Here is a 22,880-nt window from a genome sequence, read left to right as displayed (position 1 = left end):
TACACCGTAGAATATAGTTGCCGGAAAAGAATATTATATTAGTAGCAACTAGCATGGCTTTCTGATTAACTTTTAGCCTTTTAATTAAATGCATAACTTTGGACTTTTTAAAGTAAGTTCCCTGTTTATGGTTGTATACTTGCATTCCATTTACCCAATCACAATCTCTAATGCCACTTCCTTCCAAGAAGACGCAACTTGACAATTTGACAGTAATTTTGGCTTTATATTATGCTACACTCCTTTTTATTTTTTAACCAAAGATCAAAAGACTTAAATTTGCGACTTTTTAAGTGAGTACGAAGAAATTATATTATTTAAATTATAATTTATTAGCGGTTACATTCACTTAATAATAATAATAATAATAATACCATTTTATTTCCAATAAAAGTTAATAAAGCAAACTTACCGGGAATAGAAGCAATTAGTGCGTTTGAGCTGTTCTTAGTAGATTATTACAGTAAATCTTGCTGCAAATCCAGATAGTAATTAGGATTAGGGTATTAAGATGAGGATTAGCAATAAAATCTTAGCTAAATTGTAGGGAGCACGTGGGAACAGCAATACCATCCGAAATGGGACGTTTGCAGGTCCCACACACCATTATTACCCGCCAACAAAGGGATCGCTATTCTTATAATAATTTCATAATTAATCATTAATAATTAATGATTCAACTTAATTTTTTTATTATTTGTTATCTGAACTAAACAAACATGACTCTGTATTCATTGCATCATCTACACATAACATAACACATTCCCAACCCCCAACAGCAAATCAGCAATCACAACACACAACATTTTTTACTCTCCATCTTTATCAAAAACTGTTTAAAAGTTTTTCTTTGTTCATTTATTTATATACCCCATAAAGCAAAATATCAAAGGGTGTCCTCAAAAACCGAGATTTTATTTAAAAAGGAGAGATTTTTGTTGAGGCAAGTAGAGAAAGGTGCAAGCTTTGTTTCTGGGTTTTCGAAAGCGAGCAGGAAATGGTGGATTCGGAGAAGGTGGTGTTGGTTGAGGAAGCAATGGAAGGGGAAAGGATCAACGGTGGTGAAGAAGATGAGAAGGAGAGGCTCTTGGAGGGTATGTCTGTTTTGGATTTTGACATGCTTTGCTCCACCGTGGCGTTGCAAAGTGCTAATGGTAGCTGGGGGAAGCTTGGGAGAAGAAACCTTGATGATGAGGAAGAAGATGAGGAACAACATCTTGGTGGGGTTCTAAGGATGTGGGAGGGTGAAGTCCTTGATTGCTTCGATGACCGCCGCATCGCTCTTGAATCAGCATGGTAAGTTTCTCTTCATTTTTTCTTTTTTCTTTTTTGGGTAGATAGTTCATGCTTCGTTCATTGTGTTTATATGTCTGGTTTTGTAAGTAGTTTAGCTGATTTTGATAGAAATGACTGTTGATTATTTATTTATTTATTTTTCAAGTCTTTTGCTTCTTCATCCTTCATATACGGAGGGAAAACCCTTTTGTGATTATGGTTTCAGTTTGAGACTTTGAGGAGAAACAGAAATTATTAGCTGTAACTGTAAGCTAGTGAGTTCAGGTTGCACTTTTGTGCTTCGGGTTCCATTCCATTCACAGAACTCCATATGGAAGTCCAATATTATCAATTTCCATGTTTTCTCAAGTGGGGTGAGGGGATTCTTTTAGACTGAAATTTGTGCTATGTAACTGTGATGTACTGAACTACTGTTGGATTATGACTTATGAAGGGAAATCAGTTTGACTTGTTTTCTTATGGATGCTTTTCTGGTCAATCAAACACTAAATTGCCAAAAGATTAACAAGGATAATGTATCTGTCAGAAGTTTGTCTTTATTTTGCAAATATTTGTTTGATGCACCATGCATATAAGTAATAGCTAATATTCTGTTTCAGCTGTCCTTGTTACCGATTTGGGAAGAACATGAAACGAGCCGGCTTTGGTGCATGCTATATTCAGGTATATTTAGATAGCTTGGAAATTCAAATAATTGATCCAATCATGAGTTAAAACCTTCAGAAATGGAATGGCTTTTAGGATTGCCAATTTCTGTCTTCATCTTTTTAACTTTAGTAATATAGATACACTGCTCTGACATTTAAACTTCTTTCTTTTCCATTGCAGGCTGTAGTTTATTTTCTTCTTGCTTTAGGTGCCTTCGCTAACTTCATTGCTTTTATTGCCACAAGGCGTCATTACTTTCTTTACCTGGCTGTTGCCTTCACCATTTCTGTTGGAGCAATTTTAGGATTCTATCGAACACGTATTAGAAAGAAATTCAACATCAAGGTGGGTATTTGCCTGTAATTATTTATTAATACTTAGTTATTCTTTGGTAGGTTTTGATAGAGATTTCTCTCTAAATTTTAAGTTTCATTATTATTGGTTGATACTAAACTCCGCCTATGTTACACTTGCGGTACATAGCCGGTCCCAAGCCCGGATAAAGGAGGAGGGTTGTGTTAGGTCTTCGGCAACCAACGTAAAAATATAGCCGAACCCCCCATGACATTATTGGTTGATACTAATCATGAAAGTGTTGCATTTTATTATACCTTCAAATATAATATAGCTTTAATGCTGATTGTGAGGTACATATAGTTATTTGCATAGATGGAGTAGGGACTAGCTTGTATGGTTTTAATCTTTTTTACAGATAGCAGACTGGTGGTATATAACTCTCTTAATTTTTGCATTCACTTTTGAATAACGGTTGTGTCTACTGGAGTTATGGATATTTTTGTCACATTGCTCATTAGATTCTGACATATATGATGTTGTAAGTTTCTTGATACGATCTAGCTACATTTTTAACTGTAGGTTATCCCTCATTAGCAGGGTTGTGCCTTTTAGTTCAATGCTGTGAACAACTTTCTAGCATTTGATCAACGAGCTTGTGTTGCCTTGTTAATCTTTCTAAAGTACAATTCATTTGAGTTACTGATGATGGAGTAGATGGCAAATTTTATTTTGCATTTTATTCATGCATGCTAACTGTTGGGTTATGATAGTTTGAATTAGTCATCTGGCTTCCTAACATTGTAATGCATATTGAGTTCTTAATAGTGAGACAACGCTTAGTTTTTTTTGTATGTGCTTCTATATTTTCCTCTGTTGAATATTTGCTGATTATTACTAACATCAACATAATATGGCTAGATTCATATATCTGATGTATTATTTGTTGGTGCCTTTTGCAGGGTAGTGATAGTGCCGTGGATGATTGCGCTTACCATTTTATCTGTCCTTGTTGTACATTATGCCAGGTAAATACAGAATTATTTCTCTCCTCAACTCCATTATCTTGATTGACTTTGCTGTGGTATGAGACAAATCTTGATCATAACCAAAATGGAGGGACATGTAAATTGTTGTCATACATAGTATTGAATACTGGTACATTTATGGCACAGGAGTCTAGAACACTGGAGATAAACAACGTTCAAGATGGCACTTGGCATGGCCGGGGTGACACGATATGCATAGGTGGGTTTAGTGATGGGAGTAAAGCACTGTTTGAGTTGCATCCCCCTCCTGTTGTGTCCATCATGCCAACTGATGAAAGTTGCATGGAGAAGAGCTGAATCAGTCTTGAATCTTGGCCAAGAGATTAATGCAATCGTGGCGGCGACAAAGACAGTTCACACTAGGACTAAAGTGCTATTTGACTAAGTGGAAAACATGTCAGTCTACAAATGTGCAGAGGATCTACCATTCTTAACTATTGGGGTCTTATTTTTGTCAACCCCTTTAGAGCTGGACTAGAGTTTCTAATATGAAAGAGTTACATCATTTAGTTATGTCTTTGTCAAACAGATTGTTTAAACTCATTCATGCTCCCAAAGAAAAGAAGGGCGTGATTCCAAGCTGATCAAGTTTATCGACCTCTTGCTATAGGATTAGTTAGTTCTATTTCTCGAGCAGGGCAAGGGAAGGGGTCTAAGTCATGTTTCCTACTGAACTTACACATTTGTTAGTGAGATGAAAGAAAATAGAGAATGAAAAACGACCGAAATTCGTATTGAAGTTGTCTTGTATGCAATGTGAAGAAAATGAAAAGATAATGAGTTTGTGTTGCATGTTACAATTTCTTTCTTTTTTTCATATCCATTAAGATGATGTTGGATTAAGCTTTAGTTGATTTTTAAGTGCACGCCATATTTATAAATGACAGCAAATTGTTGAGAACTTTCGATTGGGATAACAACCGTTTATCCGCTGATATTTGCTAACAAGCTATTGTTGACAGTTGAAACTCATCAACATCTTCTGCACAAACGTGTTCTGTTCAAATTTATCTTTGTATCAACTACTTACACGTGCCATCTTTGTGCATCAACTAGGATAAAAATGAATCATGTTAAATGAAACTTAGCTGGGATTACTTAGCGGCAATGAAATTCCTTCTTTTGGTATCAAGTTATTGATGATACCAAGTGTTGTGCAAATAAAAGTTTGATAGATCTGCATCTTAAGTAAGGTGTTTACTTTACTTGATTATCTCTCAATTAACCTGTTTAACAGATATAAGTAATACAAGAAAAGATGTCAGGTTCTTTGACAACTTGGTAAACTTCTAATCAGATTCAAATTTACCCTCTATACCAGTGTCTTGTTCTCTTTCATTGCAATGGTGCTACACTGCTACTACATTACAGGTTTTTCTCTAGTTACTTCTCCATATGGTAATTATTTTAATGATTTCTGAATTTTGATTCTATGCAATAGGAACCAGTAAAGTATGGATCTATCCACTCCATTGTCCAAAGCCTTGTCATCCTCTCTGCTGGCTTGAGTTTTGGTCTGAGTTGAAACACTGATATGGACCACAAATGATGGTTTTTCTCTCAGCTTCTTTGCTCCTTCACAACTTGAGAAATCTGGAACATGTGTCGGCGGCGGAGGCTTATTAGATTCTCCGCCGCTTGATGCTTCTCTCCAGCACGCTCACTGGAGTTTCAGTGCTTAGAAAGCTTGTATCGATGGTTGACTCGTTCGCTTCCGTCCACATAACCATCTCTTGCATCAGGTCAATGCACTTGGTCAATGAATCCTACAATAACCACCATCAACATATTGGTTCTAATGCCAAATAAGAATCAAATATTTTCTTCAAATGACATTGATTGAATGCAAACTCACCTCATCTAGATTCTCACAAGCTGCAATTGAAGCTCTCAGCATAGTATATTGCTGTGGACATAGTTCGCGAGATGCAGAGATAAGAGCAGATGCTGCAATAGTTGAAGGTTTATACTCTAAAAGCTTAATGTCTGCAGCCACATAATAAGATAAATGCAAGTCACAGTTCCACTGAAATTGCACATTAACATTATATTACATTACATAGTTGAATATATAATTGTATACTAGAAGAGTACCATTGTGAGCATTGAAGATTATCTTTGTAGCTTGCTCTTTAAGCACTTGCTTCAGTGATGGATCTTTGAGTTCCGTTGAAGAGATGAAGAAATGCAAGAAAGGAAAAGGTGTAATTGACCTCATACGCCATTCCAGAGCGCCAAGAATAAGAAGTTCCATCTTCCCAACAGTTTGAGACTCAAAGATGCAACCTTCTATCTGTTTCATTATGAGCATGGAATGTTCAAGTTATTGTCATTTGTTGAACACATTTCTTTTCTGCTAACTCTTGTAATTACGTGAATCCAAAGCTTTACCTGTATATCGGAAATTGATAAGGGTGTGTTCTTCATCTTTGAAGCAAGAGAAAGACAGGATATGACAACAAGTTTCAGTAACCATGGCTTCTCCATCTGCAAAACACAGAGGATTAATGTACACTTGTTACAAGCTTAAAGTGAAATCATTACATATTTTCTTACCGGAATTTCTTGCCTCGACATGAAGCGATGCAAGTAATTTATAGCTAGATAAGCTACAGAAGGGTCCAAATTACATGAAAACTGGACCTGAAATAACATAACAAACTTTTACAAATGTGACATTGAAGAGAGTGTAGTGAGAATACTATATATGGAAATAACTTCCACCTGAAGTATGAGAGAAATGGCTTCGCAGCGAAAGGAAGCGCGAAAATGTGTTGAATTCAAGTAGTTTGGGGCCGGCATGTGATCAGATTCAGAAGCAAAGAGTTCTGTTATGGTATAAGCTTGTTGTTCCTTGAAGCAGGATAAAGGGTCTTCAAGATCAAACTCCATCTTCTTAGATTTTCTTTTTTACCAACACTGTGTTCTTCTAATGTCTGTGCATTGCTATTGATGAATTCAAGGGAAGCATGGGAGAATGAAGTTAGAGACAAAAAGTCTCAAAGATGGTAAATGCAATGATGGAAAAGAAAAAGAGAAGGTTCACTTTCTGTGCTGATAAAGTGATTCTGCTGGTCTTGTAAGTTGACACAGTTATACAACTATTCACAGATACATGTACACATATATTATTATAGATTCTTTGTTCCTTCCTCATTCATCCTCAAGTTTGTTCACATAAAAGTTAGGAAAAGGTTGAGATGAGTGAGAGAAAGAAAGGCCTAGAGAATTCAATAAGGTTTGGACTTAATATTACTAGCATTAGCATTTACATTTTGTGTCTCCTAGCAAAGATAAGGAAAAAGAAAAAGTTATTATAAGTTCAAATACTTAAGAAATTGATCATAAATCATGATAATATAGCATGTGCGCTGGATCTGAGATGAAAGTGACAATGTTTTTGTTAAAATTAGGAGTGTTACCGTTGCTAATACAAACCCAGACACATATAGGGTTTATACTTAGGTCCCACCTATATATCATGATGTTGGTAAGTTTATACCATCAGATCTTACATACTCTAGGAAAAAATATATACCATCTGGTTGTTGCATAAAAATGAATGTAGACCCTTTTTGTTTTTACAGGTTTGTGAGTATCACATTTTGTGTTCTACCATTTTTATTTGGGTAATTCAAATGAAAAGTGAAGATTGTTCTTTTTAAAATAGAAAGGAATTTAAAAATAAATGGTGAAAACTCAAGTAAAGTCGACTTTACGTGAAGTTAATACCTCAAAGCCGTTACATGAAAATTTAGTTAAATCAGTCAAATCATCTAACGGCTCTCAAGTATTAACTTCACGTGAAGTCGACTGCACCTGAGTTTCCACCAAAATAAATACATTACATCCAATGCAGACTCTCATAACAAATTTATTTACAATCTTTACTCTTTATCAAAGAAATTTCCTTTCTACTTAACAAGACTATTGATAAGTGTTACATTTATACTACTCATTATAATATAACTCTTGGCCTAATGATAAGTGTTCTTTCTAACAAAAAGTAAGTGAATTATACTTAAAGAGTAATTGAAAAACATGTTTAATTGGATTTATGAGCATGAAAGAGCAAGTGGTCCTCTGTATAATCCTGTAAAGAGAGATGATGGTGGTAGAGAGTAGAGACAGTTGTGATATATGTATTCTCCCTCTCTTGTCCTAGAAAAGTTCTGCTAAGACATTGAGGCCCTCCTCTGCTGAATCCATCACTAAGTACAAGCTATTAACCTCATAGTAGCAGCTGGCAAAACTTACTTGTCCTATTGAAACCTTTGTTTTTCAACCTTCACTAATTGTCAACAATGAATATATACCTCTTTGTGTTTATTATTAGCTATACAAATGTGTCATAACATTCTAATTATGTATCACTGCACACCCTCTTTTTAGCTTTTGGCACATACCCTTTTGCTTGGAAAGGAAAAAAAAAAGAAAAGAAAAAGAAAAAGAAAGAAAAGTAATGAACCTCTCTAGTCTCTATTCTATATTTTTATTCTCCTCAATGATACATAGCCATGAAATCATGAATGAAATGTTTACTACCTTATTCCCTTTGACCCATCATCTGAATCCCAACAAGAATAATAAAAAGGAATCCTTCCTCTTTTACCATATGGCATGCATGCAAACCTCAATAAATAATAATAACTTTGACCACTAGTTTTGATACTACATACTATTATTGTTATTAGGCACAGAACATAGTAGTGATGATAAATCATGCAAATAGTGATTCGGCATTTGTGTTGACGACATTTTAAGGCCAGAGATGTTCACATGATAGATGATCAAGAAAGGGGAAGGAAGTGTTGTGTTGTGTCAGAGAAAACGTCCCACTTTTTTAATTGACTCTCGTCTGCTTTGAGAATTTTATGTGCCATTGGGGGTGTAGAGGGACATCATCCAATTGTCTTTACAAACAACATGTGACTTGTGCTTTGCATTCATCCAATTTAGTACTGCCTAAGCATCAAATGTTACACCAATTTCACAAAACAGATACAACAAAAGTAATAATAATAAATATACAAGATTGCAACACTAACCTTGGATTTTGATTGAGTGGTTTAAAGAAATAGTTGCTACTTGCTACCCTCTTAATCAATATACCACAGGTCAATGTGTGAATGTATGTATTCTTAACATAGAAATTTTTATTGTATTCACTTCTTGAAAAACAATAATGTAATTTGTATTTAAAAAATTAACCGCTTAAATAGTATAGTCCTCCATCCTCATTTAGAGGTCTCGAATTTGAGTTTTACTTTTAACTTAAAAAAAAATCTGTTATCCCATAAAAAATTATTATATTAGTATAAACAAATTTGATTATTGGTATATTATAAGTTTGTTTATTTTTATTATATTAAGTTTCATTATTACTCTGATAGATGATTATTTAATTAAAAATAAATATATAAATATGCACAAATATACATTAATTAATTTGGTAGTTGACTTTTAATATGCATGTAACAATTTTGTTAAGAAAATATTAAGAAAGAAGAATGATTTTTTTATATTAGTATATTTCCATAGGTATCTAAAAGAAGAAAAAGAAAATATAATAATAATGGTAAAAATGAAGGAGTAGTAAGACTACTAATAACACTTTCTACTTCTATAAAAGAAGATAGAATATTTTACAATTATACTAGGTATATATTAAAATTAGTTAGTTATCAAAATAGAATACATATTTAAATATAAAAAATATATTAAAAATGAGTTAAATTATGTATATATATATTTATACACAATTATATAATAACTGAACTGATTTTAATATTCAAATAGTATTTTTGAATATTTTATTACCTTTAAGTATAGAAAAAAATATAAATTCTACAACCATATATTGATTATCATAATTAAAAGTTTTATCTAAGGTAGAATTTCACTGTCAAACGAGTGATGGATAAGATAGTGTTATCCCCCACAAGTATATATAACTCCAACCTTTGAAATTATTACTGCCAAGCACTTTGTGTATTTTATGAATCTATCTTTTTGAAAAATACTAGCTAGATAAATAAATTGTTTTTGTAATTAAACTTAACTATATTTTTTTTCTTCATTTTATCTATTTTCTTTTTAAATTTTTATTATCATCAATGTTTAAATTATTGGAATAATTTAATTAAATTTAATTACTAAAAAAATTTATTTATATAATATTATATCGCAGGAAGGAAGAGATCTTGAATTATTGATGGAGTAGGGTCTATTTTTGGTAGAATCACTGGTTAGTTAAGTTATATGAAAAGTACAACAATAACACGCATGCTAGTTAAATAACTGAAATTTTAATCGAGATAGATGATGAATCTAGAATGAGTATCAGGCTGCATTGTAGATAAAGTTTGTCTTATAATCCAATCTTATGCTTTTGTGACAAATCAACCACTTTACGGGGAATGGTGCCTATCACTTCTTTATATATAATAATAATAATAATAATAATAATATAATCAGTACAATTTATTATTATAGTTAACTAATAATATTTAAAAATATTAATTAAAATATTAATTAATATAAACTATAGTTATTGACTTTTAATTTTTTTTCTAATAATATTAGTACAAAAGAGCTAGAGAGAAGAAGGTAGAAAAAAATTTTAAAATGAGAGGTTTTTTATTTTGATATTTAAAAGTAAGCAACTCCGACAATAGTAGTGAACGAGGAACAACATGACAAGAAGCAAAAGGTTTAAAATAAAAAAGGTGATTATTTAATTATTATTTTAAATATATATATATATATATATATATAATTCCAAAGAAAATGAAAATAAAAATGTTGATAAAATAAAAAATTAAAAATATAACCATTCTTAAATCAAGATAATAAAACTCATCAAAGTTATAAATTCAATGTAAATTTTATTATTTTACAAAATTATTCATATGTAGAGGAATAATTTTTTGAAAAAGCATAAGAAGAGAATGAGTTTAATGAACAATGTAGTTATATATATGGTAACTTCTCTTTTTTATTTGTGATTTTTTTATAGGTAGTGTATTTTTATTTCATTGGACTAATTTTAAAATTTATTATTCACATTATTTGCAAAGTCATTATCTACCTATTAAAACCGTTTTTTTTTCTATATTTGATTTACATTGGCAAACATGAAATAAAATAAAGAGAAGATATTGAGGGGGTAATGTAACTTTCAAAGCTTTTCTGTACTCCTTTGTTTGGTCTTGAATTTATGTTGTAGTGGGTGTCTTCATCTTGTTATGGAATGGATTCTGTTGTATGTTTTGCATTGGTGCAAGAGAAAGAAACCATGAAAGCTCATAGCCTATGACTCAGTATTTCTGAGTTTTCAGCTTCTATCACGTAATTGGTACCCCAATGCATACTTTCTTCTTCCCATCGCTCTCTCCATCGTACTTGCAGTATTCCATTTTCAATCACACATATTATTTAATGACGTAGAATTAATTTCTTAATTAAGAAAATTTTATTTTCTTTGTTTAATAATAATAACAGAGAAATACAGTCCATATATATGATGCATGCAAAGAAAATTATTGGACATGCATGCTTTCTGATTGAGAATACATATCCCGTGTCTTTTATACGTACATTCTTTTAAAAGTTTGTTTGGTTACATCTTACATGTCACGTTCTGCTTTTAATTTGGAATAAATTCCCATATATCAAACTTTAGGCTGCATTATAAGGTATGATTCCACCAAAAAGAAAAAGAAAAAGGAAAAAAAGGGAAAAAAAAAGAGATTTATATGCAGCAAGCTCCTATGCGAAGAAAAAAGATCGCATAATTCGATGTACGGCTCACCCTGCTCTAATAAAGAAAAAAATGACAAGAACTGTGTATATAGGTAAATTCTATAGCGATTATTATTTGGTATTTAATTTTTATTTAATTTATTCCTTAATAAATTTAAAATATTTAAGAATTATTTATTTATATATTCTAAAATTAAATATTAAATATTAAATATTTTAATAAGTTAGATATTATTTTTTAGACACCGTAATAATTATATATATGTATGTGAAAAGAGATATTAGACTTATTGTTTTAATTAGAATGAATGAGTTAAATTTTGACCATTTTATATAATTATTCAATCACTCGTATATGTTGATTGTAAAAAATAATTATTTTTTAGGATAATAATATATATAAATTTTTTTTGTATATTATATTAGTGTATCAAAATTAAATTATAAATTTAATCCTTAAGAGACGAGTGTCCCACAGTTTTTATTTTAATTAAGAGACAAGTGTTCAATCCTTAATTATTTTATGCATGAAAAATTTTAAAACTAAATTAGACTTTTGTCTCACCTATATATCAATATGTTTATTACAAGTAGCAAAGGACTAGTCAATGGTGACTACTATACTTAACTCCACAATCGTATTAATTAGCAGACCAAAATATATAACAATAATATTTATTATTATATTATATATGCAAATTGAGCAGAAAATTAAAATAATAAATAGTTTCAACTAGTTGACATGAAGCCTTTTCAAAATGAGTACCCTTTTCAGTATTTGGTACAAGAGAAACGAGTGCAAAATTATGACAGAATAATTTTAGCTAACCAAATTCTCTGATAAATCAACCATGCTATTATTTTTAAAAAAATAAGTTATTAAATTAATTATTTATATATAAAATATATATTAAAAATTATAAAATAACACACATATTTATATATAGATAATTTTTTAATACACAAATATATAATAATTAATTTTTAATATTTTTAATTAATGTTGTAATTTTATGCATAAATTTATACTCGTTTGTTTTTTTATTAAAGTAATAATTGAGATACGTTAGATAATAATTTTAATATAAACTTTTAAGATAAAAATTTAAATACAATTATTAATAATAAAAAATTATTAAATAAAAATTTAGTCAAACTAATCAAATTATCCATCAGCTCTTAGTTATTAACTTTTCGACCACAACTTTACCTGAGGTCGAATGCTCTTCACCATATTTTTATTATAGTTTACATATGTGATATTAGTTAAGTTACACGTGAAGTATGAATATACTTTGACAGTTTTGACGGAGGCGTAACGGATTACGGATTTGATGGGAAAAAAAAAGTAAACTGATAACGATAAGGATAATAAGGATCGAGCTAGTCAACGTTGGGTTTAACGAAAATAGAAAGAAAAAGAATTGAGGTGTGTTCCTCATCTTCATTACGTATTAGCAGCAAATCTTCATTCAAATTAATTCCCAGACAGAAACCCAGGCAATAATTAAACCTCCGATCCATAGTCCTAATTAAAATGTGTCTCCACCTCCTTCATACCTAACAAAAGGAGGTAGGAGAACCTTAAAAATTCATTAGTGGATTGGATCGGATAGCAAAATTAAGAAAATATGGGTAGCGCGGCTGCACCAGCGCCGGCGCCGGCAGCTGCAGCGGCGTTTAACGAATCGGACAAATCAATGATTTGCTACATACCAACGATGACAACAACAAATGGTGTATGGCAGCAGGGTCTTAACCCTTTACGTTACGCCCTCCCTCTCTTCGTCGTGCAGTTAACCTTAGTTGTTCTTGCCACACGTCTCTTCTATTTCATCCTCAGACCCTTTCACCAACCCCGCGTCATCGCCGAGGTTTTGGTACGCATATATATCCATATTATTCTCCTTAATTAATTAATCAATTCAATTACGAACGAATTGCATGCATGCATGCAGGGTGGATTGTTGTTAGGGCCATCGGTGCTAGGTCAAATCGACGGTTTTGGGACTAGGGTTTTCCCTTTGAGAAGTATGTTGATGCTTGAGACAATGGCCAACATTGGCCTCATATACTTCATGTTCCTCATAGGGTTAGAGATGGACATGGATGTGATGAAGCGCACGGGCAAGAAGGCGGTTTCTATAGCCATTGCCGGCATGATTTTGCCCTTCGTGGTGGGTTTCACTCTCTCTCACATCGTGGAGCACAACCACACGAGCATGGAATCGGATACAACTCGTATCAGCTATATCATATACCTTGGTGTTGTGTTATCTGTGACTGCATTCCCTGTGCTTGTTAGAATGCTTGCTGATCTTAAGCTTGTTAATACGGAGCTTGGGAAGCTTGCAATCTCAACTTCTTTGATTAATGACATGTGTGCTTGGGCTTTGTTAGCTGTAGGCATTGCCTTGTCAGAGAGGAAAGCTCGTTATTCTTATGCTTCTCTCTTGGTTCTCTTGTCAAGTCTTGCATTTGTTGTTGTTTGCATTCTTGTTATTAGGCCTCTGGTGTCATGGATGATACGTAAAACCCCAGAGGGACAACCCTTCAGTGAAACACAGATATGCATTGTGCTTACTGGTGTTATGATCTCTGCTTTTATCACTGATGCACTTGGGACACATGCTGTGTTTGGTGCATTTGTCTATGGTTTGGTTATTCCAAATGGGCCACTTGCTGCTGCTATCATTGAGAAGCTTGAGGACTTTGTTTCTGGCCTTCTGCTACCTCTCTTCTTTGCTATGAGTGGCCTCAAGACTAATCTCACCTTGATCAAGGGAGCCGCTAGATGGGGATTTGTGATCTTGATGGTTCCTCTTACTTGTATTGGCAAGGTCCTTGGTACTCTTGTTGTTTCTCTCCTATTCCAAATACCTGTCAGGGAAGGTGTAATTCTTGGTCTGCTTATGAATACTAAAGGCTTCATTGAAATTATAGTGCTCAACGTTGGCTGGGAACAAAAGGTATATTTATATGATGCGTGTTATTAACTTATTATAAATTAATTCATGTATACCCATCATGTATATTATTGATTCAATTCATTATGTATGTATGTAGGTATTGGGAGATGAAGTATTTTCAATCATGGTTCTTGTAACAATTCTGATGACAGCAATCATTTCACCCACAGTGACATTGATCCACAAGCCAAGAAAAAGACACATATCATACAAGAACAGAACAATGCAAAGTACAGGAACAGATGCAGAGCTAAGAATCCTTGTGTGCATTCACGTCCCTAGAAATGTCCCAACCATAATCAACCTCCTCGAAGCAACCCACCCCACAATAAAATCCCCCATTACCGTAAACGTCCTCCACCTGGTTGAACTCACCGGCAGAGCCTCCGCCATGCTGGTTGTCCACAACACCACCGACAAAAAATCAGGCCGCCCCGTTAACAAAACACAAGCGCAAACAGAGCAGATCATCACAGCATTCCGTAACTTCGAAGAAAACGTGGACTGCGTCTCGGTTCAGCCACTGACTGTGATCTCCCCATACCCCACCATGCATGAAGACATTTGCAGCATTGCAGAAGACAAAAGAGTGTCTTTCATTATCATCCCTTTCCACAAACAACAAACGGTTGCCGGAGAGATGGAAGACACCATCCCTGCGTTTAGGCTGGTGAACCACAACCTCATGCAAACCGCTCCCTGCTCCGTTGGGATCCTCGTGGATCGAGGCCTCAACGGATCCACAAGATTAGCCGCCAGGCCCACGTGTCATCAGGTGACCGTCTTGTTCTTCGGAGGACCTGACGACAGAGAAGCTCTTTCCTTTGGGTGGAGAATGTCAAGGCACCCCAGGGTTCGCCTCACCGTCATGCATTTCGTTCCTAGAAAAGATCTTACAGTTAGCAATAATGAAGAAGATGATGCTCAAGGAACCGAGAGAGATAATTATAGCAATAATAATGATAACTTGTTAGATGAAGAGATCATGTACGAGTTAAGGTTGATAGCAGAACATGATGATTATGTTGAGTACTTAGAAAGAGTTGTAGGGAACGGAGAGGAGACAGTAGGGGCAATAAGGGCAATGAAGAATGTGAATGATTTGTTCATAGTTGGGAGAGGGCAAGGGGCATCACCATTAACAGAAGGGTTGACGGATTGGAGTGAGTGCCCGGAGTTGGGTGCCATAGGGGACTTGTTGGCTTCTTCAGACTTTGAAACATCTGCTTCGGTGCTTGTGGTGCTCCAGTATGTTGGGGAAGGTCCAGAAGGAGAACAAGTCATGGTCACTCAAAAGCCATGGCTTGCAACTCATGATTTCTACCGAAGCTTGATCAACAGACGTATGTCAAGAAGAAAATATGGATCCGAATCACCAGCTATGTATTAATTAATTAAAGCTTTTCATGTATATATGTATATAATATGCCTTTTTTTTTGTTTAGCAAGGAGAGAATTTTTTATGCAATCTTTCTTTAGGGGAGAGTTAGGAAATGTATAACCACTTTTCAGAATACGTAATGTCTAATATTATACTTCACATTTATTGATGTATCATGTTTGTATTTGCTCCTGTTACGTTTATAAAATCAACAAATTTGTTGTTCCTTCTAGTTTCTAATGGTTTTGAGATTAAATCATGTTATAAAAAAAAATGTATATAAATTTTTTAAAGGTAATCTGCCTAATTAAATAAATTTTGTGTATTGTTTACCTGAATACACAAAAGAGAAACCTCTTACGTATATGTACAATTTTAATTTTATGTAAACCGTAAGAGCTAACCATGGTTTCTAGCTTGTATATAAACCGTTGGAGACTACAAAGTTTTATGGTTGAAAAAGGTTGGGCATAATCCGTGGCTACCTATCACGGATTATGAAGGAAAAAGCGGTTTACTAAATATTGGTGGACTTTATTTTATTTTTCTAATTTAAATAAAAAAATTTAATCATATAATTTAAAAATTTAAAAATAAGAAATTTAGTTTTTTAAAATTTTTAATTTTTTAATGATATTTTTTTATTTTTTTATTCACCGGACAATTGATTTTTTTAGCTGCACTTATTCACAAATTAAGAATAAATTAATTTAAAAATTTTAAATTTTTAAATTTTTTATTTTTTGTATATTGTTAGAATTTTTTATTTTTTTAATATTAGAAAAAAAATTATTTTTTTAGTTTAAAAAGTAAAAAAAAAATAAATTTACAGATCTATTCTCTACTAGATATAGCTGGACTTTATTTTATTTTTTAATTTAAATAAAAAAATTTGATCATAAAATTTAAGAATAAAAAATAAAAAATTTTGGTTTTTAAAAAATTTGATCATATAATTTATACTTTGTATGTAAACTGTGGGAACCTATGGAAGTTTTCGTTTAAGTCCTCCTCTTCATAAATCGTGGGAAGCAACCACGGTTTATGCCTTAGCTTTTTCCTTCATAATCAATGATAGATAGTCACGGATTATACCTAACCTTTTCCAACCATAAAACCTCGTAGCTTCCAACGATTTATATACAAACTAGAAACTGTGGTTAGCTCCCACAGTTTACATAAAATTACAGTTTACATAAAATTAAAATTGCACATGTACATAAAAAGTTGTTTTTGTGTATTCAAATAAATAATTCACAGAATTTATTTAATTAGGTAAATTGTCCTTTTTTAAACGTAATACTAATAATCATGTTATAAAAATCATGTTATATTCAAAGAAACATTTGAATTTTTTAAACGTAATACTAATAGTCAACTGAATTTGATTTCTAATAATAGAATCAACATAGAATTATAAAAAAATGTATAATATAAGATGGAAACTCAGCTACATTGATAACTGTTAAATTATTTAAATAATTTAGTTAAATCAATATAAATATATTTAAAGATAGTATTAATTAACTTTTAGAAAAATTAGTATATATTTTTATAAATAAAAAATTAGAAAAAATAAATAACAAGAAATAGATGTTGTCATTTATATTTGATAATGTCATTCTTTTATTACATTATTCTCAATTATTCCTAATGAAAATAAATGTCTTATAACGTTAAAAAACATAAAAAAATAAAAAAATCATTTAAAAAATTACACACACAAAAAGTGACAATATTAAATTTAAAAGTTATAATATCACTACTCTAAACAATAATTCGTTAGTAACAAGTGATTAACCCTTATATATGACTAAATGATAGCACTTAGCGCATCGTTACTATGAAAATCAACCACTAATTAATTTGCAAGGCGTGAGCTTTTTCATAACAAAAAATGGATTCACCATGTGTGGTTGGAAGAGTAAACTGGAGCTAATTTTGAGAGAGAAGTTAGACTAGAAGAGAAACCAAAGAAAACAAAACAATCTCCGTCACATTATCGTCACCCTATAGCAAAATCCCTTCTTCATTCGTCCGCACCCTAATCTAACCCTGTTTCCCTATTCGCAGTTGCGGAGACAAATCTATTGAATCATTCTTCCGTTTTGGGGCTTCACCGATGTGCGCACCTTCTTCCTTCCACGCGCCACCACTTTTCCATAAATGGTAATTATTGAATCAATCTCTCTCAAAAGTTTATATTAACAGAATTTTAAATTTTAAATTTTTTATAAATTTCTGAAGGTAGTTAATTCAATAGTAATCATACATCATTTACGACAAAATATATTTTTTTCTTTTAAAATAATTTTGTTTTGCTTGATTTATAAATTATTAAGCTCGTTTCTGACGTGCGCGTAGTTACCTTTTGATTATAAAATATAAAGTCTTAAATCATTAGGTCAACATAATCATTATCACTTGAAGAAGACACTTAAGAAACTTGCGAAATATAATTTATTGTATAGTTTGACAACTGTTTAGATTTAGGGTTTGTTTAGGGGTGATTTTCGAAAAAGATTTTTTTTAAATGATTTTTTTAAAAGATTTTTTACAAAAATAAAAGTAATTTTATGTTTAGATATTTTATATAAAAAAATTTTTATTTATTAATTATTAGATAAAATAAAATAAAAATATTTTTTGTTTATTTATTACGTAAAAAATATTTATTTTAAGAAAAAAATTGTTTAAAAAAAAGATGTAAATTATAATTTTACAAAAAAATATTTTTTATTTTTATTATTAAAAATTTATAAAATACACTAAAAAATAAAAAAGATATTTTTTTATTAAAAATTAACTTTTTATCAATTTAATGATGTCCAAACCAACGCCTAAGTTAATAATAAATTAATAACAGTATTTTATTTTCAATTCAATATAGTTTTTTTTGTCGTATGCGCTGTATACAGTATTCCAAGTCGACATCGTTCTTACGTTTTATTATTTATTATGATAATATAATAATGATTACATATCCACTTTGAAATAAAGGAAAATTTGATTCAAGGATATTCCAATTTTGCTTCAAGGACAAAGTTGGGGATAACGAAGATGATGATTGGGGCACAAAACAGATCCCTTCTTAAGGATGCAGTGGCACTATGACACCAACATCAACATCAACATCAGATCAGTAAGATTTTCTAAATAATCTGAGTCTATCTGATACCCAAGCACCAAATGGTGTTTGCCTCCTACATCTACTAAGACAGCAAATACTAGTAGGTACGTATGTACATGAAGTTATTTTGTACTCTTTCATCTGCATTGTACCATGCTTATTCATTTCTGAGTTCTAACTTCGAATATTCCTTGGAAGTTGCTTTCTTTTGCAAAGTAGTAGTAACTAAGTCATTCATATGAAATAGACAAGGTAAATAGAAAAAGTGTTGGGTCAATAAAGCTGCATATTTTTATGATTAGGATCTTGAATCATGGATTTTTTGTGTTTTGATTGTGCTGGCTTAGCCCATGTATATACGTACTCTATCTTTCTTTAGGGGGCTTCTTGTGGCAGTTTCATGTTATGAACAACTTTTTACATAAAAGAGAACACTAATTTTGATATCTTGGGATAATTAAAAAGTATTTTTTGTGGATTCCAAAGTATTGAAATGAATTTGCTCTAAATTAATGGACCTCATACTCAACTCTTGAGAGAGTAAGTGCTGCATTTATGTCCTCTAAAAGAAAAAAAGATTCAAATTTGGGACTTCAATGTTAAACTTCCACGGTATTTGTGCTGGTATATCGAGATATATTGTATGCACCAACTAGAGTCAAGAAATAATTGAAAAAGAAAACAAAAATAATGATAAAACCAAGATTACAGAGGAGAGAAATAGATACAAGGTGGGCTGTGTCTATTCTTTGTCCACCGCTTCAAAAATAAGCCTTTTTATCTTCTTTTTCACTGCATTATATTAGTGGCAATAAAATCTGGATCTATGATCTCATGCAGACTATTCAAAAGCCTCATTACTAACCGATTCGTGCCAAAATATTTAAGTTGCATTATTGGTTTTGTACTTTAGTCTAATATTTTTCAAATTTTTATCACCGAATACTATTCAAGTACTTAATCAAAATATACTCGTGCAAGGGAGTCAAATTTCTAAGCAATAATAGTTTCGTTGCTTAATATTGATAATGCTTAATGGATTCTTTTTGAAGTGGAACGACCATGGTTACCAGTGATGAAAATGAAGAACCAAGAAGGCTTGAAGTAAGTGCCTTGTCTTATTTTCAAATTACTAGCATGCATAATATTTCTCAAGAACAAAGTTTGTTGTCATATCTTAAAGTTTTGAATTGATTGATACAACAGGGGAAACAAAAAGCGATGGCAGTTTGCTTCATTCTTGGACTTGGGTCCCTAGTCTCTTGGAACAGTATGCTGACAATAGGAGATTATTATTACAGTGTCTTCCCTGTAAGTAACTGATGGTCTTTCGATTTCTCACTCTGACTTTATAAAGTTCCTGTGTAAGAATAAATAAATGGTTCTCCTACAAAGAAGGGGCAAGGATGAAATATCTTCTGGTGATTGAGCAAATATTCCTGAAGTATGTATTGAGTGAAGTTACAATAGTTATAGTTGAGAGGAAGAAGGCTAAATTTTGGTGCAATGACTAAGTAAACCCTGTCTGAAAAATGCAGCTAAATGATGCAATAGGCTAGTGATTTCCTGTGCAAACTCATGATTTATCACTTTTCATTATATATGTGTACTTGAAATTGTTTGTGACAATTTGTCTACTAAAAGGTTTGGGGAAATTAGTTTTTCTAACTGAAGTATTCTTTTGAACTGAAGAAATATCATCCTGCAAGGGTACTTACCTTGGTTTATCAACCATTTGCAATTGGAACACTGCTCATAATGTCATATTACGAGTCAAGGATCAATACTAGATTGCGGAATTTGGCTGGATTCATACTTTTCTTTGCAAGTACTTTTGCTGTGCTTATTGTAAGTACGCCATTTCAAATTCCTTGAATTGTAATTTCTGATGTTGGTAATTCATATGCGAGATGTGATATATATTCCTTGGCTCACTTAGATTAAAACAACTTTTGACAGTTGGATCTAGTAACATCCGGGAAAGGTGGAATTGGACCCTATGTTGGTATATGTTTGCTAGCTGCTTGTTTTGGAATAGCAGATGCTCATGTTGAAGGTGGCATGGTAGGAGACCTGTGTTTTATGTGCCCAGAGTTTATCCAGGTTGGTCCTGTATTTGATTTCTTGAATGCTTTTCAGCTTTGTCCTTAATGCTCCTTTTAAAAAATATGTCTGTGTGTATGTATATATCCATTGGGGACCTACAGTTGCTGGTTTGGCTTTCTATCACTTTTTACTGAATGATAATTTAAACATTTTGCAGTCCTACTTTGCTGGTTTGGCTGCATCTGGGGCTCTAACTTCTATTCTGAGAATACTGACCAAGTTAGCTTTTGAGAAATCTCATAATGGACTTCGCAAGGGAGCTAGTATGTTATTCTTATTTTACAAAGCTCATACATATTAGTTTCTTGTAATTGATTAATTGTTTCCCCTTGATTATGTAAGAATATTATGTTTTGTTCTAGTATGTGTCAATTATCAGTTAGTATTGCAGTCCCTGTTGCTCTAGAAAAACTTCTGTTTTTCAAAATTAAAAGGATTGGTTTCTTATGTCTTGCAGTCCTGTTCCTTGCGATCTCCACATTCATCGAGTTTCTGTGTATATTCCTCTACGCAATCTACTTCACCAAATTGCCCATAGTGAAACATTACCGTGCAAAGGCAGCCTCAGAAGGATCAAAAACTGTTTCAGCTGACCTTGCTGCTGCTGGTATTCAAACAATGCCAAACGATCAAGTAACATAATTTTTTTAACATGATCATTCATTATTCTCTAGGAAATAATGCTAATATGTTTCTCTAACGGTTTTATCACTTCTGTAGGAATCACAAGATATCAAAGAACAAATGCGATTGGGAAACAAACAATTATTGCTTGAGAACCTTGATTATGCAGCTGATTTATTTCTTATATACGTACTAACACTGTCAATCTTCCCGGGATTCCTGTATGAAGATACTGGATCACACAAATTAGGAGCATGGTAATTGCTCATTTAAGCCTAGTGTTTTGCTAATCCAGTTGCTTTTTCTACTTGGCATTTTTGTGTCTTACTGTTTTATCACATGGACTAACCAATGAAATTGATAGGTAGAAGAGTTCACAATTTAATTTTGTTCGTGATCTTTGTAGGTATGCAATTGTTTTGATTGCAATGTATAATGTGATGGATCTGATATCAAGATACATACCCCTTGTAAAATGCCTCAAGTTGGAATCCAGAAAGGGCCTGCTAATAGCAGTTCTTTCGAGATTCTTGCTGATCCCAGCATTCTACTTTACAGCAAAATATGGTGACCAGGGATGGATGATCCTACTCACCTCATTCTTGGGACTCACCAATGGCTATCTCACGGTGTGTGTTCTCACAGTAGCACCAAAAGGTTACAAGGCAAGTATATGCAACACATTATTATTCATAATATTCTGATGTTGCATAGTAGCATTAACTTTCTTTTATTTCTTGTAACTCTCAATATAAAAAAATTGATTACACTGCTTTACCAACTCTACACTCTTACACTTTATAACGTAACAATGTCATAACAAAAATATGTGGAGGTTTAGAGTAGTGTTCTGAACTTGTGAGAGTTTGTGTTTTGCAGGGTCCTGAACAGAATGCATTGGGTAATTTGCTTGTGTTGTTTCTCTTAACCGGCATATTTGCTGGGGTTTGTCTTGATTGGTTGTGGATCATAGGTAAAGGTTCATTCTAGTTTCTAATGCTCCACCAACTATACCTCTATATTTAGTTGTATTTTTATATTCCTCACTCAGGTTCTCTGGTCTTGTAAGTTTGGAATCATCATAATTTGTGTTAATATATACCTTAGACTTTGTTTAATCATATGTTTATTCACGTGATTACCTATTTCGTACACGTTACTAAATAGATGAGGAAAGAATAAGGCAGAAGAAATTAATTTTGTCAGCAACATCTTGTTGGACCCTATAAATTTAATTATTTAAAATTAATTTGTCTTTATATAGACCAACACTTGACAGATCAAAACAGACAATTTTTTAAGGGTTGAAAACCCAGCCACGCTCTACAATTGTGATTGATATTTAATACAACACAACTCAAAAAGCACATATATTCATTATTGCGGCTACCTCGCTCAAACTTGATTAGTTTTTTCTTTCTTTTTGGTGATTGATAGATAGATTTTAGAAATCGATATTATCCACACTTCGCAATATGATCTATTTTTCTGTGTAGGGATGATAACACTACTCGAATCTGCGAGTACTCACTCGTCTCACACTGGGGTGGGTTTTTTGCGACGCAGACGGGTCAAGTCATACCCGCCCCGATATATATAATATATATAATTTTAATATA

At 32.4% G+C, this 22,880-nt stretch overlaps 4 protein-coding genes across 5 annotated transcripts; 3 read left to right on the top strand and 1 right to left on the bottom strand.

Moving 5' to 3' along the window:
- Positions 1 to 639: 639 nt before the first annotated feature.
- On the top strand, positions 640 to 4,087 carry LOC112714680 (cell number regulator 9). Its single transcript, XM_025766319.3, has 5 exons — positions 640 to 1,296; positions 1,896 to 1,959; positions 2,125 to 2,289; positions 3,201 to 3,266; positions 3,414 to 4,087. The coding sequence occupies exons 1-5, from the start codon at positions 998 to 1,000 to the stop codon at positions 3,582 to 3,584; spliced, it is 765 nt and encodes a 254-aa protein (XP_025622104.1). The 5' UTR covers positions 640 to 997; the 3' UTR covers positions 3,585 to 4,087.
- A 384-nt stretch (positions 4,088 to 4,471) lies between these two features.
- On the bottom strand, positions 4,472 to 6,573 carry LOC112714679 (putative cyclin-D6-1). The gene is made up of 6 exons (XM_025766318.3): positions 6,012 to 6,573; positions 5,844 to 5,930; positions 5,679 to 5,774; positions 5,382 to 5,580; positions 5,143 to 5,273; positions 4,472 to 5,053 (listed from the first exon to the last, which is right to left on the bottom strand). Exons 1-6 carry the CDS (start codon positions 6,177 to 6,179, stop codon positions 4,910 to 4,912), a joined length of 825 nt encoding a protein of 274 aa, XP_025622103.1. The 5' UTR covers positions 6,180 to 6,573; the 3' UTR covers positions 4,472 to 4,909.
- Positions 6,574 to 12,460: 5,887 nt separating this feature from the next.
- Positions 12,461 to 15,627, top strand: LOC112718449 (cation/H(+) antiporter 15-like). Its single transcript, XM_025770206.3, has 3 exons — positions 12,461 to 12,931; positions 13,010 to 14,020; positions 14,118 to 15,627. The coding sequence occupies exons 1-3, from the start codon at positions 12,683 to 12,685 to the stop codon at positions 15,408 to 15,410; spliced, it is 2,553 nt and encodes an 850-aa protein (XP_025625991.1). The 5' UTR covers positions 12,461 to 12,682; the 3' UTR covers positions 15,411 to 15,627.
- Positions 15,628 to 17,170: 1,543 nt separating this feature from the next.
- LOC112714678 (equilibrative nucleotide transporter 3) lies at positions 17,171 to 22,379 on the top strand. 2 transcript variants are annotated; one of them, XM_072204436.1, is made up of 11 exons: positions 17,171 to 17,570; positions 18,440 to 18,635; positions 19,584 to 19,635; positions 19,738 to 19,842; positions 20,224 to 20,379; positions 20,491 to 20,634; positions 20,795 to 20,900; positions 21,095 to 21,270; positions 21,358 to 21,518; positions 21,668 to 21,926; positions 22,141 to 22,379. In XM_072204436.1, exons 3-11 carry the CDS (start codon positions 19,594 to 19,596, stop codon positions 22,249 to 22,251), a joined length of 1,260 nt encoding a protein of 419 aa, XP_072060537.1. In that variant the 5' UTR covers positions 17,171 to 17,570; positions 18,440 to 18,635; positions 19,584 to 19,593; the 3' UTR covers positions 22,252 to 22,379. The 2 variants fall into 2 exon arrangements, with proteins under 2 accessions (XP_072060537.1, XP_025622102.1); XM_025766317.3 differs by having other exon boundaries at positions 17,236 to 17,570; positions 18,402 to 18,635.
- Positions 22,380 to 22,880: the final 501 nt, after the last annotated feature.

Source organism: Arachis hypogaea, chromosome 10 (assembly GCF_003086295.3).
Source record: "Arachis hypogaea cultivar Tifrunner chromosome 10, arahy.Tifrunner.gnm2.J5K5, whole genome shotgun sequence".
NCBI classification, from domain to species: domain Eukaryota; kingdom Viridiplantae; phylum Streptophyta; class Magnoliopsida; order Fabales; family Fabaceae; genus Arachis; species Arachis hypogaea.
Note: the sequence above shows the minus strand (reverse complement) of the source record. Positions and strands in the feature narration are given on the sequence as shown.

Coding starts and splice junctions, on each gene's coding strand:
- LOC112714680 (XM_025766319.3), top strand. CDS start 998: ATGGTGGATTCGGAGAAGGTGGTGTTGGTTGAGGAAGCAATGGAAGGG. Junction 1,297..1,895: donor ATCGCTCTTGAATCAGCATG/GTAAGTTTCTCT, acceptor ATTCTGTTTCAG/CTGTCCTTGTTACCGATTTG. Junction 2,290..3,200: donor GAAAGAAATTCAACATCAAG/GTGGGTATTTGC, acceptor TGCCTTTTGCAG/GGTAGTGATAGTGCCGTGGA.
- LOC112714679 (XM_025766318.3), bottom strand. CDS start 6,179: ATGGAGTTTGATCTTGAAGACCCTTTATCCTGCTTCAAGGAACAACAA. Junction 5,775..5,843: donor TGTCGAGGCAAGAAATTCCG/GTAAGAAAATAT, acceptor TGTGTTTTGCAG/ATGGAGAAGCCATGGTTACT. Junction 5,274..5,381: donor AATCTTCAATGCTCACAATG/GTACTCTTCTAG, acceptor ATGTGGCTGCAG/ACATTAAGCTTTTAGAGTAT.
- LOC112718449 (XM_025770206.3), top strand. CDS start 12,683: ATGGGTAGCGCGGCTGCACCAGCGCCGGCGCCGGCAGCTGCAGCGGCG. Junction 12,932..13,009: donor GCGTCATCGCCGAGGTTTTG/GTACGCATATAT, acceptor GCATGCATGCAG/GGTGGATTGTTGTTAGGGCC. Junction 14,021..14,117: donor ACGTTGGCTGGGAACAAAAG/GTATATTTATAT, acceptor GTATGTATGTAG/GTATTGGGAGATGAAGTATT.
- LOC112714678 (XM_072204436.1), top strand. CDS start 19,594: ATGGTTACCAGTGATGAAAATGAAGAACCAAGAAGGCTTGAA. Junction 19,636..19,737: donor AAGAACCAAGAAGGCTTGAA/GTAAGTGCCTTG, acceptor TTGATACAACAG/GGGAAACAAAAAGCGATGGC. Junction 20,901..21,094: donor TGGACTTCGCAAGGGAGCTA/GTATGTTATTCT, acceptor TATGTCTTGCAG/TCCTGTTCCTTGCGATCTCC.